Genomic DNA, 17,207 nt, shown 5'->3' with positions numbered 1-17,207 from the left:
CTGAGAACCCGGAAGAACATGATTGTGCACATGCTGTTGGTAAGATGATTGGCATTGCTAGTTCGTGAGCTAAACACGATGGTGGAAGGGATGAGGATCAACGGACACCGAAAAATACCGCAAACTGCTCCACTGCACTTCACTGCCCTCTACCTCCGTCGTATGAGGCGAAACAAACGTTGCTCCTTCGCACCATTGCGTTTGGGAAGTACGAATGATATGGCATTCGGCACCATGTGATGCGAATGCGCAGTACAAAACCACCTGTAATGCTACTAAGCTATGCTAGTGCAGTCTGATTCGTAGATGACTTGCAGGTTAGGGAAATACCCCGATAGTCAAACGTGTCGGCACGTGCAGATGTCAGTTGCATTGCTCAACTCCTGAAGGGCTGGCTGGCATTGTTTTGAGGCCGTTTGTTGGCCAAACGAATTATGCATCAGGGACAATGCGACTCGGAAGTTGTTTCATTCAATTAATGCAGAGTTGTTCATGTGGAGTCAGATCAATAACAAGATATGTTTGCTTCTTCGTTTTTTAGTCACGTAATGAACATTGGGTCATTTTAGGGGTCGCTTAGGTATGACAAAAGAAAAATGTGTCATGAGAATTGAGCGTTTACGCATCCATTTTCTTTCTCTGTCGCCACCGTTACTTCCAAATGCCCAGTGACCGTTGCTTTTTTCATCAGACAGCCTCCTCACTGCTTTCAGCCACTCCGCTTTACGTAATTGAACCACCATTCAGATTCTTATAGCTGCATCGCTGACCTTTCAAAGTTATGGTAACTGCTGCAGGGGTTCTCAAACTTGTTAACGGCCCCTGCTCCTCGTCATGCTACGTTGAGCGATACCTTTAAGATGGATTGCACATCCATCATACGCATTGCCAACAATGGACGCGGCACCACTGAGTCTAAAAATGCCTATGCATTTTCGCGGTACGTTTATCTTTGGTTTGGTTTCGCTTGCATTGGTAGTTGTTTATGAAGTTGAACCAATCAGAATGGAATCCAGCAGAATCGCCGCAAGCGTGAAAAGAGTTTTTGGTGACATGTTTAAACTCCAATCAAATTTTACATTCCATTGCACTTTAATCAAATTCCAGCTGAGGGGTGTTGAAAGTTGTTTGTTTTTTTAAGAAGAGCTGTGGAGTCACTTTCCGACACCTCTTTTGTATGTATGTGCCCCACCGCAGATGTACGCTCCTCAGGTTTCTGCCTGAAGCCTGTCAGAAACATGGCCTTCCGTTAGATGCCGACAAAGTAACGCTTACACACGCAGAAGTGTGGGGGGGGGGGGGGATTACGCCCATTACTGGGGAGATTTGTTGCTCCCTTGGAGAATTTCTCTCCCTCCTCAGTTAGCATGTTAAAATTTTCCATACCCGATGACAGGAGCTATATATCCTGTGACTGGAGCGCACGTGTTCTACAGAATTTTGAACCTAGTTTTGGGACATTTTTTGAACGTCGGTGGCGCTCTTTGAGCGCTCAGGTTACCCTCCAGTATTGGAAACTTTTGCTCCATTAGCCAATCTCCTTCCCCGCGGAACGTGTCCGGTAACTTCAGGGGCACCCTGCGTACCATCGGGACTTCTCTCCAGCTGTTGGGACACCCTTCTGTTAGAGAGAATTTCGTTCTCGTTCTCGGGACATGGACTACAGGCATTCAAATAAATTTTCGGGGGGGGGGCTTTCCTCTAGTTGGGGGCTCGGGATGTACTTTTATGCTTTAGGACATTCTTCTAGACTTCAGTAAGTATTTCAAGCCACATGAGTGCCCATTCAGCACACAGGGGCACCTTCTCCTCCCTTGTCCGCAAAATTTATGACACCCTTGGGTCTGCGTCATATTATACACCCTGTTCTGTTCTGGTCCGTGCCGAGCGCCCGTTCAGGGACGCCTCTATAAAAAAGTGTCTTCGAAGTCCTAACATCTAGGAGGCCGCACTAACTTTCCGATCAGGGGAGTGGAACACGTGTCCTAGCAGCCCCACGGACCGTTCCCGGCTTTGCCCGTGGGAAGCTGCAGGACCGCAGTCGGATGGTGCTAGTGTGACCTAGATAAGGAAGCTGCTCGGCTGGCGTTTTCTTTACTGAATCCTGCGCCAATGCAACCAACTCACCTGTGCGGTTTGTATCGAAATGCTTTGAGCTACTAATTTTTGGTCAGCTATGCTTGTGCAATGTGTCATCACGTTGGATGCGTGATAAAAATGATGACTATGCTAGTGGGACCTAAAGCATCTGACAAAACAAAAAAATTGTGGCATGGTTAGCACTGTTGTCGGAAAATAAAAATGTAGATTTTCAACAAGCTTTGAATAATGCATGTCCATTTCCGAATTTTGCGCAACATATTTCGCTAATAATGCATAATGAATGTTAAAGTGTGACACATTATATATATATATATATATATATATATATGTATATGACATGTTGTTAATCCAGGCGGGTCATGACCTTGTTTTTTAATTGTGTCAATGGATCACAAAAGCATTACACCCAGCTTATTCTTGGAGGCGCGCGAATGCTTACATGGACATCGCGTTTACCTATACAGGAGGATTATGAAGCCCAGTTACAATTAAAAGCGATAAGCCAATGCTGGCATGTGGTGGTGAACTTTGTCAGTGCCCGGGAAAAGGCAGTTTACAGGTTCATGCTTGCGGCCCAGGACATCCAAATATTGGCGAAAGTGATTAATACCTTAGTTAATACATTGCACCCCTTTCAACCGATATTATTTTTTAAGAAGATAGTGGAAACGCAGTGGAAAGTGGTGGAAACACAGTTTTGCCCTTAACAGATATGACCTGCGGGCGGTGGCAGCGGTCACGAACAATGCATTAGCGTGAAATCTAGGCAACTTGCGTAGCTTATCTGCTGATGTATTGTCTGGAAAGCGCTAAGTGCTCTTAAAGGGAGTGCGACACTTTTGTCTTACTTTTCACGTCTTGCAAGACCAAGCGCGTAATATTTGGTCATCAATACCAGTTTTCTGGAAATAATTCTTCCAGTCCACAATTTCGATCTGAAGTAGTCGCCCCTGCGGGAGAAAATTAAAGGACTCCTTGCTCACTATGATGAAAGTAACACACTTAATTTTCCTCGCTTTCTGTAACGTGTGTGTTTTGCAATGTTCGCAGCACACTAACCCGACAACATGTTTGTGCAATAGATGTTGCACAAAGCTCGAAACGCTCTTTTTTGACAAAAATATATGCGAACAAGAAGCTATTATCTCACAAATTTAACGAAACTACGGTATGCTACGGCCTTTATTGTTCCCTTATGCTCACCTAAGCTATGACGTTTGCTACAGTGGCTCTTTTCAAAGCTCACTTTAGCTTTGGAAAACGGAGTATCACATGGTCCATAGTGACGCACTGGTTCGATCTTCAACCAACGCGCTTCTCGGTAATTGGCCTTTGCAGCCCGCTGTGCGAATCACGAACGTTCGTTTGTACTGACGTCATGCAGTAACAGCTGACGACGGCCCCCCAACAGATTCTGCCGCCGTCATGATGACGGCTGTCGCGACTGCAGAGAAGAAGCATAGTGCCGTTACAAAACGTTGACAGCGTAACTAGAAAATAACCTGATTTATATCCTTGTTATTTCTTAATGGTGTTGCAGTGGTACTACCCAGTGCACTTTTTAGACGTAACTAGTCAGAGGTTTCACTAGAGCATGCTTTTGAAATATGCCCCAAGGGCGGGACACTCCTTTATACGCCCCCCCCCCCCCGACCCGACCTACGCCGCTGGATCATCAAGCGATAGGCAGCGCCCAATGTCACCTCTTTTGAAACCGCGGTTTCCAGTGCAACACATTGTGGTCTGAACCAAGCGAGATTGACCCAGGAGGCCTGCATGATGCAATTCCAAAGTCGAATTACAGAGTCCAATATCCACCCAAAATATTTGCGCATCAGCGTATATCACTGCAGTTGCATTCACTTCGTCGACTGTGTTTACCGGACCAACAAGACCCAAAGTGTCATAGTTGTGAATCATGACTGTGGCGAATACGTATCCAAACACTGTATTAAACTGTCTGGAAAAATGGAATTTTCAATAAACAGTTTGAAACCATTTCTACTGGCTGCTAAATATTAACAACTTGGTATGGTCTCATTAGCCTAGACGCATTCACACTACTATCAATCAATCGTATATTTCAAACACGTCCAGAGCGGGGTTTTTCAGTGCATCATCATCGGCACCTGTCAAGACTGTCCTCACATCGCACGCCCCTCGTGACACGAGGTGGCTTACTTAGTTCTTGTAACTCAAACGTGCGTGCATTACCTTGACAAAGGATCTCTGTTGCTTTATGAACCTGGATTCAAGGAATCTAACAGCCACGGATAAAGTATTTGACGGCATTGTCAGCCGTGCTGCTAGTGTGAAATATATCGGTAGGTACTGTGGCCAGGCTCCATGATCATTCCCTGCTTCGGCGTATGCTCCCCGCACATGCAGCGTTCGCTCACACATTATCCTCGATGCCATTTGGGCTGAGGTGTCAGCTGGAGGTCATTAAATAGCGTGCATGTCAAAATCGGCAGAGATACGACAAAGTTTCTTAACGTCAATTCTAAGTGCTCTCTCAACAAGCAAAATGCACACTTTCCAACGACAAAGCAGAGCTTCGTGCTCCACTTGTTCACGCGAGGGTCCCAAGCAGTGCCGGCCATAACCGTGTAAACAAGTCGTCTATAGCGGACACGAATGGTCGGACAGACAGAACACCGCGACAGGCGGTAAACGCTGGATGACCGCAAAAACTGTTCATTGTGAGGAACCGCCTGGTGTTGTGGAGGGTTTACGGGGGCCATGGCGCAGCGCTCAAACCAACCAGTCTCCATGGCCATGTTGTGCTTCGGCATATGCTTCCCGCGTATGCTCACACATTATCCCTGATGTCATTTGGGCGGCCGTGTCAGTTGGAGGTCATTAAATCGAATGTTTGCTGTCAGCTGATGACTGGTGTATAGCGCGCCTCGGTCCGAACCTGCGGGGCCCACTCAGGTGAACAGGCTAGGCTGATCTAGGGTGTGCTTGCAGCGTACCTGGCACTCTTTCGCGTTTAATCGACGCGTTCGAAGCTGGGCACAAATTCTTCTCATTTTTGGTCATTTTTGTGACAGTAATTGGCCATGTCAGCCATCAGCATTTTTGCTCGCACGTATCCGATACGCACAATGACAACTGCGGATAACACTATTCATGACGCATGACACGTTTGCTTGTTTCTGTTTTATTTGTCTTCCATCGTCGGCTGTAGGCCGACAAACGTACTTGTTTATAGATGGACACGCTACGCCGTTACTCCATCTGTCCATCTTCTCACCTTGATCAGGTGACGGAAGCGTATTTTGGGCGGCTGGCAAAGAGCCTACATAGCTTATACGATAAATAGCAAATAGCCTACATAGCCTACATAGACGACATAGACTATACCACCTAAAGTCTATGTCGTCCGGGTCGCGCTAACGCCAAACGGAGATGGATCTCGAGCATATGTTCTGAGCGACGTCGGCGGAATCGGTTCGTTGTCATCCGGGTCACTGCGAGCTCACCCCTCCTGTTTACCTCCTGACGCTGTGTACCTGGTCTTGCCCCTGGCTTTGTCCCGGGCGTGAACCGAATAAGCTTGGCCTGGAGGGATTCAGATGCGCGTTTGTCGTGTAATTGGCGTGTTTGTGCGCTAATCGCATGTGGTTCTCAAAGTGCGATAAACGTGCACATGTGAAGTGGCGCAGTCTACGCGCATCGCTCGCGATTTGAGAGCCACACATGATTTTCACGCTAACTCGCGCACTCTTCACCTTGCGCGCATCTGGAGCCCCACACGCTCAGGCAGCACGTCGCCTTACCCGTGGAGAGGGCTCGGTCACTGAACGGGTGTGTGTCTGTGACCTTTAAGCGCGGTTGGATTTCCAGAGCCGATGATGCAATCGAGTCACGCGCTCGGCTGAGGGTGAGCCATTCTATCGGGTCACGAAACGTGCAGTGTACAGTGGGGCCACACCTTGGGCCTGTCTGGTTATCCCCCACCAACCGGCAATGTGCTTCAAACCGGTCAAACTCCCGGTCTGGCCCGGTATGGTGCTAATACCCTGAGCAGGTAAGCACTTGAGCGCAAGGTAGCATTACACCGATGTGCCCGGACCCGGCTCGGCCACTTTATTCCCCAGCTGACGCGCTGCAGCATAGCGGCACCCCGCCCCGCCTGCACCGCCCTGTCTCCCAACACCCGGCACCCGTCCGGCAGCGGCATGGCCACACCCCCGGCTGGCCCTGCCGGCTCGGGCGCCGCGCCGCCCGGCCGCAGTCGACTCTGCGCCGCCTGCGCGAGCACGTGTGACCACCGCCGCGACGAGAGCTGCTCGTGTGTCCGCCGCCGGGACGGGAGCTGCACGTGTGCACGCCGCCGGGACGGGAGCTGCTCGTGTGTCCGCCGCCGGTACAAACGCCGCGTGTGACTGCCGCCGTCACCATGCTGGCGGCCGGCCGGCTCACCGGACTCTGCCTGCTCGCCGTGCTGGCGGCCTGGCCCCAATCTGCCGGAGGTGAGTGTCGCGCTACGGCGCAGACGGCGGGCCGTGTTCGGGGTGAAACTCGGTCCGGATACGTTCCGCTGTAGCGGGGGGAGGGGTGTCACTGGGGTCATGTTGCGTTCATGCGCCCGATGCAGTCTGGGTTGCGGATGTGCTGCGTCCGCAGCGTTGTCAGCAGGTCTTGCGTCAAACCCGGCGACCGTGAATAGAACCAGGAGAGCATACTTGCTTCCGCGAGCGCCTGGAACCTGCAGCGCAGCAGATAAAACTTACCGCGATTGCTTGTGCTTGTTAACGCATCAATTTCTATAGTAAAGTAAATACGCAACAGATGCGTAGATTGCATGGCATAATATTTTTTGGTAAGCAATACGCTGGAAGGCACGTCAAGGCGTGCCAGTTGGGAACATGTGCTCTCAGAATGAATCACACTCGCAGAATTTTGCACCAAAACTTTTGTGACAAGAGGCATTGTCGACGCTCACAGCCTACTAAATACCACGATATCCTTACCCTGGCTATCAGCCGGAACACACGCGCCGCCAACGCCCACACCAGCTTCGTGTCGGTCCGCGGGCCAATTCTGCACCAGCTCGTGCCGGAGCCCACTGAGCCTGCCCGCCCACACCCGGCATGCCGCACGTGCCTGTTTGGCTGGCGTAGGCGGCCGCGCTCCCGTTCAGTGGTGCGTCCAGCACGGCCAGGTGTCCCGTTCAGTGGGGTGTCCAGGATGGCCAGACCTCCAGTTCAGAGGTGCGTCCAGCACAGCCAGATCTCCCGTTCAGTGGTGCGTCCAGCACAGCCAGATCTCCCGTTCAGTGGTGCGTCCAGCACGGCCAGATCTCCCGTTCAGAGGTGCGTCCAGCATGGCCAGGTGTCCCGTTCAGAGGTGCGTCCAGCACGGCCAGGTCTCCCCTTCAGAGGTGCGTCCAGCATGGCCAGATCTCCCGCCCAGTGGTGCGTCCAACACAGCCAGGTCTCCCGTTTTGAGGTGCGTCCAGCGTTATCAGGTGTCCCGTTCTGTGTTGCGTCCAGCGCGGCCAGATCTCCCGTTCAGTGGTGCGTCCAAGACGGCCAGATCTCTCACTCAGTGGTGCGTCCAGCAGCCAGGTGTTCCGTTCGCTGGTGCATCCAGCGCGTCCAAGTGTCCCGCTCAGTGGTGCGTCCAGCGCGGCCAGGTCACCCGGTCTCACGGCCGGGCCAAGTGGCGGGTCTGTTCCGCGTCCGTGACGGCCCAGTGGCCGCTGCACCGCCAGACCGCGCGCGTTTTTCTAGCAGGCGTGGGAAGGGATCGGCTCATGGTGGGCCCGAGCCTGTGGATCGGCGCCGGTAAAAATTCTGTATGTCGCCGGATTTACTTGCAGGGCGGCTCATGGCTGCCTTGACAGTTGCACGTGGTGGTTGTGACGTATTTTCCGCGATCTACCGTCAAAATGTTGGATTTCAAACGTTGCTGGAAAATTTAAAGGAGTAGCGTAAGTGTATGCATTCTAGATACGGTGGAGAAATGCATTAAACTACTGTTTCTTTGACATTCCTTTTGATGACGTTATACACGAACAGTGATGATAATCGGCCTTCAGTGTACTATGAGATAGCGGTGAATAGAGAAGGTATCAAACAGTTATCATCATACAAGGATTCGATGTTTCAATCAAAAAGCATGATAGAAAAAGATCGAATTTTGTTGAGAGTCGGTTAGATACAATGATATGGTCTCACGATAATATGTCAGGTCGAATAATCTTGCTGTACCTTGCCTGTTTGTCAGTCTCTCCTCGCGCATTGAAGTCATTTTGTTGTCACCATGCATCTAGAACACCAGCATTAACTTTAAACCAGTAAGCTTATGAACAAGTTTATAAATATAGGATATGCTAACAGTTTAAGCTTATAAATTCAATAATAAGCTTATTAATAAACACATTTACTGCGCAAGAATACCGCTGTTTTGCTCGTGCGTTTTGTTTTGCACGTGTGTTTTGCACGTGAGAGCAACTCAACCTTCTCAAAAATATCGGTTCTTTGCAAGAAGACGGTTTTGAAATAAAACTTTGCGATTTTCGTAGAAACGCAGCTGTGGTTTTCTCGGTAGAAGTGCTTTCTAGGTCTCTTGACGCAGAAGCCCCATAGATATTCAGCCGTCAAAAGATACCGTCAAACCACTCTGGAGACGTCAGAAACCAGGACAATGCGATGCTATCCTCACCTGACCCACAACGGACCACAGCTCGGAAGCGCAACTACCTATTCAGCAAGGCCCCATGCTGTCAAGACACCGCTCACACCTGCCGCACCGGCAGCCCTCCCCCTCCCGTGACCCGGCGGTGACCCAGCGCGACCCAGCCGTGACCCGGGCCGGGCCGGTCGGCGCGGGACGCTCCCTGGTGGCGGCGTTCGTGCCGCAGCGCCGTTGACGCCGGTGGAGCAGGGCCAGCGGCCTTCGGGATCTCCCGGCGGTCTGTGCCTGACCCCGAATCACTGCAAGCCGGCTGAGCCGCCGCTGAGCCGGACACCGCCGGCCGTGGCCGGCCCCGGTCGCGCCGGCCTCCGGTGTTGGGAGAGGCCCCAGCCGCCCACGGGGCTTGTCCAGGCCTGTTGACAGCCCGCGCCACGCCGGCCTCTGGCGTCAGGAGAGGCCCCAGCTGCCCTCGGGACCTCTCCCGGCCTGTTGACGGCCCGTGCCGCGCCGGCCTCTGGCGCCGGGAGAGGCCTCAGCCGCCCACGGGGCTTGTCCAGGCCTGTTGACAGCCCGCGCCACGCCGGCCTCCGGCGTCAGGAGAGGCCCGAGCTGCCCCCGGGGCCTTTCCCGGACTGTTGACGGCACCCGGCCGGGCTGTTGACTTCGCATGCCGTGCGGCGGCTACCGTTGTTTGTCCGCGCTGGCAGATGTTATTGTTCTCGGCAGGGCGGTTAGGTTGACAGCGGTGCAGTTTACGATTGCTGATAATATCGGTTGCGTGCTGCGCTACAGCTGATAGGTCGTGCCACACGCTCGCGCTTACGGTTAAGTGCTCCGTGTCAGACGTGGTGGCAACTATCGAAAACCGGACAGTTATGCAGTGTAGAAATGAAAAACGGCTGTTTGGTGTTAAACCATCCCAACTGCTGCTGATTGTTGGTCAGAACGCATTAGTTTGGCTGCAGCCATGCTCTTTTGTCACAGGCGTGAGATGTGACGGTTGCTGGTCTCGATAGCCCGCCATTACTCGGCCCGGTATTTCTTGTGTCGGCTGGTACAATCCATCTGTAGCTGCATGATCCATGCCCATTTGCCCGAGCAATCAGCTATTAGCAGCGCTGCCTGGAACCACCGTCCCAAATACCAATGCTGCTAATACATGACGCGGGACGCGGCAGCACAAGGCGTTTTCCGCGAGATGGCGTCGGCCGCGATCCCCGCAGCACCGGCAGGCGCCCACACTGCTGACGACACCCAGACTGCTTGCATCAGCCTACAGCACCGGCGACAGGGCGCGACACCGTTAACAGCCGGCAGCGCCATCGACAGTTCCTGGCGCCGGTGACGGCCCTCGGTGCCACAGAGGCGGACTCCACCGCCGGCGACCGCGCGGACCCCGGCAGCAGCTCAGAGCCGGATGCAGGCCGCCGCGCGAGCGACAGGCAGCAGCTGTCGGCGGCAGCGGCCCGCGGCGCCCTCCTTTCGTCTCGCGAAGAGCGCCCGCGCCGCCGCCGCCAACAATGGCTGTTTACTCGGCCGGCTGCAGTCACGGTCGGCGGGCGGCGGCGGCGGCGGCGGCGGTGGTACGGGACCGATTCGTTATCTCCGAGCGTCGGAGGTGGCCGCTGGACGCCCGGCGAGCGCCCCGCAGTCAGCCTTGCTCTGGGACGCCGACTGGTTTCCTGCCCGCATGCATTATTCATTGTGTAACGTTCCGACCGGTGCGCCGCGCAGGTGGGGGGTGGGCAACGGAGGGGGGGGGGGGGGCGGAACGATTCATTGCCGGCGTTCGTGGTCCATTTAAACGTCGCATGGACTGATCTGACGGCCAACTGGGCACGCGTGACGTTGCCGTCGTGATGACCTTGCCAGTGGGCTTGAATTTGGGCGGTGTCGTGCGGATCTTGTTGGAAACACAGACCTTGTTGAGGCTTGTAACGCGCCTTCTATGGTAGGGAAATACGAGGCTCGAAACATGCGTAAGTATTCTAGCTTCGGTGTCACTGGTAGTCGCTGTTCAACGATATGTTCCTTGCGTGTGGAGCACAAGTTAAAAGTTGATGTTCACAGGTTAGCTGTTTGTTGGTTCAGAGCTTGAGCGACCGCACTTCTGGGTAAATCCTATCTTTATGTTATGTACCACATGGGGTGGTTTTGTCCCCACAACCCTGTAACACGCAACTTTTTCACGAAATAGTGTCATCAAACCTACTCTCTCCCAATCTTAATGCACAATCATTTAACCCACATTCAGTGAATTACTTTCAGGTGAAGATCACCGAGCGCATAATTTTACCTCCGGTCATGATTTTCCCAGTCATTCACCAGCGCTCCCTGCCCAGCACGGGCCCGCTACCCGACACCCGTGACCTGGCTGACCCGGGGTCGGGTCGGATGGGCCGCGCCGACCTCGACTGATTTACCGGGGCGACCTGCACAGTGCAGCGGGCGCCGCCGCCGCCGCAGCCGCCGCCCGCCCTGGCTCTGTTTGTCTCGGCGGGTGATGCAACAGCGTGCGCCGCTTTCCAGCAGCGGCAGCGGCCGGCCACGCTCGGGTTACGGGTGGAGGTGCGGCGGTCGGCGCAGCGGGGAGTGGCTGGGGCGAGGCCGCCACACGTGGAGCGCCGCCGACCGGCTGCGGCACCGGCCGTGTCGGGCATGCAGGTGCAGGGATGACTGGGACTGGTGACACATGCGCGTGTTGAGACTCCTACAAGGACATGGCTGTCGCTGAGGGTGGTGGAAATTCTCAGTTCTCGAGGCAGAACTCTATCATCGACCTTGGAGCCAACCATCAAGGATCACGTAGTCGAAATCTCACACCTGATGAATGTATGCCTGGGAAAGTCCGCTAATCCAATTGAAGGCTGCATCCGCAGGGACTAGGCAATCGAGGACCAACTAGACTTACAGAATCAGGGCAGTTCCCTACTGATGCAACACATGCAGCCACCTTTGGTGCTTCGCTCTATGTTGCACCGCATCAACATGTGGCTGGTAAGTCGTGACCCCAGTAGCTTTTACGCATCCAGATGCCTATACAGCATGCAGAGAGGGAGAGAGAGGAATAAAAGAGAGAGAGAGAGAGAGAGAGAGAAAGGAGAGAGAGAGAGAGAGGAGAGAGAGAGAGAGAGATAGAGAGAGAAGAGAGAGAGAAGAGAGGAGAGAGAGAGAGAGAGAGAGAGAGAGAGAAGAGAGAAGAAGAGAACAGATAGGGAGAGAGGAGAGAGAGAGAGAGAGATAGAGAGAGAGAGGAGAGAAGAGAGAGAGAGAGAGAGAGAGAGAGAAGAAGAGATAGTAGAGGAGAGAGAGGAGAGGGAGAGAGAGAGAGAGAGAGAGGCAGAGAGGAGAGAGAGAGAGGAGAGAGAGAGAGAGAGAGAGAGAGAGAGAGAGAGAGAGAGAGAGAGAGAGAGAGGAAGAGAGATAGAGAGAGAGGAGAGAGAGAGAGAGAGAGAGAGAGAGAGAGAGAGAGAGAGAGAGAGAGAGAGAGAGAGAGAGAGAGAGAGAGAGAGAGAGAGACGCTTTAAACCGGATGGGAAACCATGTATTCAGATGCTTTAATGTAAACGAATGACCTGTAGACGGAGCTCACGACACCCCCATCGGGGTGCTACGTCCGTGTTCTCTATCCAAGTTTCCAATTGCTAAGGATAGCCCAGAGCGGGCGTTGAAGTCACGTTGTGCATCTCCATTACCCTTGCAGCCGCCTGTGGATGGTACTATGTGATTGGACACAATAGTTTTCACTCGCCAACAAAGACGTAGAAACGTCAGAAAAGCAGGCTCAAGACACTCCTTCCAGGGCGAAGTTGGATGATTACCTTTGGGTTCATCATGCACCGCACTGGAATGAGAGAGCTTTCAGAGGTAGAAAAACGTATACAAGAAGTGAGAACGGTGGTCTCCTCGATACCCTTCTGAGCATCGCTATCCAAATATGCCGGGCATATAAAATTGAGTAAAAAATATATTTACCTCAACCTACAAAGTCCCAGGAGGCTCATCTGCAACACCGCTTGCAACCATACACCCATATATCACCATGTACCAATCCTTTCAAATACAACCGGCCATATCAAAATGCGGGCACCATAGGACCTTACCATTAATGCATATCAGATGCCATTAATCACCAGCCCGTTATTAAATTGCCTCATTGAATCACTCATCGGCCGCGTTCTAATCACCCGTCAGGCCCGGGGTGGCCCTCGTGTTAGTCGAGTTTCCACTGGCCGGGGGCCGCGGCCCAGTTCACAGCAGCTCACCGAAGGGCTCTACAGAACGCCGCCGGGGCCGTGCTGGCCACGACTGCGCTTTGGATGATGTGGACTGGGAGTAATAGCTGGAGGATAAGGTGTGCTAACAGTGGCACGAGAAGCATGGTGACGGCACGAGCCAGGCGTTGAGGGACTGGTGAACATGGGAACAGTGTTTAGCCGCTGATGGAGCTGAAACGGCGTCATTCGAGGGTAGATTCTAGCGGCGTTTCGATCACTTCAGCACGCTCGAATCAGTCGTGACCATCATCATCATCGGACCATCACACAACACCGATCCACCGTCGGTCCAGTCGTGAAGCGGACCCTTCACACGCCGCTCCGGCCCGGCCGTCAGCACCCGTGCCACGCTCGTGACCGCCGGCTCGTCCCGATGACTCGGCGCAGCCGGCGCCGACTCGTGACTCGGAGTCGGCCGCTGCGGCGTCTGCCGAGAGGCGGTCTGACCAATCGCTAAACATGCCGTCCTATTCAGGCGGCCGGCCGCGCTGCCGCCCGAGCTAGGCGGGGCGCCGCGGCGGGCGGCGCCGCCCAGCGCGTGCGCCCCGCTCCGCCGGCGAAAGTCACGCACCGCCGGCAGTCGAGAACGCTCAACGCCTCGGCGTCCGCAAACACGGCGTCGCTTACGAAACTGGACCGGGACGGCACTCGGCGACCTGTTCGGAGCACATAATGCGTTCGTAATGCGGGTCGAATCCGGGCTACTGCTGCCATTACTGTATTAAACGCACTGGCATGACCACGTGATGTAACAAAAACAGCGCTTGTGTGCTGCGGTTATGCAAATTATTCCGGTGAATTTTACTATTTATCTGGTGAATGCTTGATGGTGCGTGACGTTACGCCGCGCACGTGAAGTATATGGAAAATACGCCCTATATAAACATATTTACCTACCTAATTGAATTAAGTTCATCAATACACCGCAGCACAAAAGGCCGGCATGCGCTATTGGCGCACCACCGTGGCCCAACTTTCGTCACGGGACGATCGCACATCACGAGCGTATCCAACTCATGATCGCTGCCACGCTGAACCGACGGGTCAACACCCGTGACCCGCACGCCCTGACGGCCGTGTGGCGGCGCCGGGTCAGAGGTCAGCGCAGACCGCCGGCGGGCACGGCCGGGCGCACGCCTCGCTTCAGCGGCAGGAGGTCGAGCCGCGCCCGCAGACGCCGCCTCACCGCACCACGGCCGCGTTTCGGCGCGCGCAGCTCGCGCCGACCGCCACTGGGAGTTTCTCACCGTAATTGGGAGATCGGCAGCCCGAGGGCCGCGGCCTCGCGGTAGCGGCGCGTCAAAATGTTTGATTTGGGTGGAAACGGCACGTTTGACGGAAGGTGGCGGGTTTTGCTTTGGTTTCTAGTCGATATTTTGGTGTACCACGATCCCGTGAAGTGCGTCATGTCAGAAGCAGTGCCGGGATGAACAGCGGCACAAGCGGCGCTCCGACGAGAGAAAGCGCTGAAGCGACCTTTGCTGCGGCTGAAATGGGACGACATGACATAAGTCAGCTCTCATCGCTGGTGTGGATATTTTCTGAGTACAGAGTTCCGCTGTTCACCATCTAATTGTAGTGACAGCCAGAACTTGCAGTCTGCGTGCCGAGTGACGTCAAGAGTCGGCGCGCTCTGCAACGCCAATCAGCAGGGGCTAACGATCAGCATTTGGAGCATTTCACCCGGGCCGGAAATCTGCGAATCTCCCGCGATAGGGCTCTGCTAGTGACACTATGACGGCTTTGTGTAACCAATTTCTTGCTCACAAATGGAGAGACACGGGTGCTCGAAATGGCGCCTGAAGAACTTGCCGGGTTGTGAATGAATGAGGATAATTTACGCTTGGAGTAAATACCTACCGGTGAGTGTCCGGCTTCTCAGTTCTCCGACGCGGGACGTCAGAGGCGTGCTTTGAATGACAAATATGAGAAAATTAGCATCTTAGGCGATTACAAAGGATCCACTTCTCTAGTTATGACACACCGATCATTCAAGTATTTGGAGTGTTGTCGGGAGCCACCTGGGAGACCACAGGAGCTCGTAATGGCGCCCCGCTGTTCCAGTTCGCCGTGGCTGGTCCGAACAATGGTGTACGCAAATTAAATGCTTTCGTGTCATACAACAATCTTTTGTGTTCCATCGGGTTGATTATTGACCCATTATCTCCGAAATAAGGGTAATTACGACTAGATTTGCTTTTTGCTTTACGTCATGGAGCCTCGGGAAGACCAAAATGGCTCCAATACTGATCTATCGCATATCTGGTAGCGGCATGGTACTTGCCATTCAAACGTGAATATTTGCTAACGCCATGACATGTATTTATGTATTTACTGCTCATATCAATTGGTGCAATGCAGTGAGTACACCCTCTACTTCCCACAAGACAGCGAAAACTAGTTTTACGTACCACGATAATTCAAAACTCGATGACGATATCGTTAAATATGCATTTTCTACGCGGTATTGCAACATATTCTACACGGACGGCATGATTGCTCATTTAGTGTACAAACATGATCCTGCGAGATTTGTATACAGATGGGACTTCTGCCACTCTCCCTTTAGTTCAAATGCGACTCCTTCGATGTCCACTAGTCGTCACAGATGATGATGACGATGATTTAAGGTTTTAGGGCGCGTCGACATTGATGTCATTGACACCAGTCGTCATTAACCAGTTGGCCGATGTTTGCTTTTGAGACAATGTCAGAGGAGCTTCAGTTCCTGTTGTGGAGATGATGCATTCATCGGACATCCATCCGCATCGCTGTGTGCATGGTTCTAGTCGAGTTGATTGATGCGCGTCCATTTCATGATAGCATGGTGACATGACCATAATGTCCTTCCCTGAAAAATATGTGGCGTGGCGCTGCGTGACATCAACCCGTGAGCATTTTGTCGCTTTTTTGCCTCTATTTTCATAAACGGTGAACATTTCACCTCTACTCAGCTTCTGAAGTACACGCACGTTCCGCGCACCCGCCCGAACTGAGCTAGTGGCACGGCAGCCTCAGACCTAGCACCCGCCCGAACTGCGCTAGTGGCGCGGCAGCCTCAGACCTAGCACCCGCCCGAACTGAGCTAGTGGCGCGGCAGCCTCAGACCTAGCACCCGCCCGAACTGAGCTAGTGGCACGGCAGCCTCAGACCTAGCACCCGCCCGAACTGCGCTAGTGGCGCGGGCAGCCTCAGACCTAGCACCCGCCCGAACTGAGCTAGTGGCGCGGCAGCCTCAGACCTAGCACCCGCCCAAACCGAGCTAGTGGCGCGGCAGCCTCAGACCTAGCGCCCGCCCGAACTGAGCTAGTGGCGCGGCAGCCTCAGACCTAGCACCCGCCCAAACCGAGCTAGTGGCGCGGCAGCCTCAGACCTAGCACCCGCCCGAACTGAGCTAGTGGCGCGGCAGCCTCAGACCTAGCACCCGCCCGAACTGAGCTAGTGGCGCGGCAGCCTCAGACCCAGCACCCGCCCGAACTGAGCTCCGCGGAGCCGTGCAGTCGCCATCCGGCCTGGTGATCTGCATAAACCCCGCCGCGCACGGGGTGAATCATGCCGCGGACGGGGGCGCAGGACAAGTCGCGCCGCACATGGAGACGAGTCACGCCGCGCATGTGACGAGTCGCGCCGTACATAAGAACGAGTTGCGCACGCATGAGGACAAGTCGCGCCGCACATGGGGACGAGTCACGCCGCGCATGATGACAAGTCGTGCCGCACACGGGGTCGCGCCGCGCCGCGCACGGGGATCAGTCGCGCCGCACACGGGGCCGAGTCGCGCCGCACACGGGGTGGAGTCGCGTCGCGCACGGGATCAGTCGCGCCGCATACGAGGCCGAGTCGCGCCGCACACGGGGGGGAGTCGCACCGCGCACGGGGATCAGTCGCGCCGCACACGGGGCCGAGTCGTGCCGCACACGGGGTCGCGCCGCGCCGCGCACGGGGATCGGTTCGCGCCGCCACGGGGGCGAGTCGCGCCGCGCTCGTCACCATGACGCGGCTCGGTGAGCGCCGCCAGCGTGAGAGCCCATGGGCCGCCCGGAGGCAGACACGCGGGCAGTCTCACACGAGTCGCCCAGCACGGCGCCGCGGGTTACGGCACGAGGCACGCGAGACTGCGCCGGGGCCGATGCCGCCGCGCCGGCGGGAGTCTGCGCCGTGTCCCGCCGTTTATCC

General features: G+C 54.5%; 1 protein-coding gene across 1 annotated transcript in view; it reads left to right on the top strand.

Moving 5' to 3' along the window:
• The first annotated feature begins 6,488 nt into the window (after window positions 1-6,488).
• LOC119096881 (dual oxidase-like) overlaps window positions 6,489-17,207 on the top strand; it is a 49,284-nt gene continuing 38,565 nt past the window's right edge. The window contains 1 exon segment of the mRNA XM_037219866.1: window positions 6,489-6,584. Within this exon segment, the coding sequence (XP_037075761.1) occupies window positions 6,512-6,584 (73 nt within the window). The 5' untranslated portion in view covers window positions 6,489-6,511.

Source organism: Pollicipes pollicipes, unplaced genomic scaffold, assembly GCF_011947565.3.
Source record: "Pollicipes pollicipes isolate AB1234 unplaced genomic scaffold, Ppol_2.1 Scaffold_4295;HRSCAF=5057_pilon_pilon_pilon, whole genome shotgun sequence".
NCBI classification, from domain to species: Eukaryota; Metazoa; Arthropoda; class Thecostraca; order Pollicipedomorpha; family Pollicipedidae; genus Pollicipes; species Pollicipes pollicipes.
The sequence above is the reverse complement of the archived record's forward strand: the minus strand, read 5'-3'. Positions and strand labels throughout refer to the sequence as shown.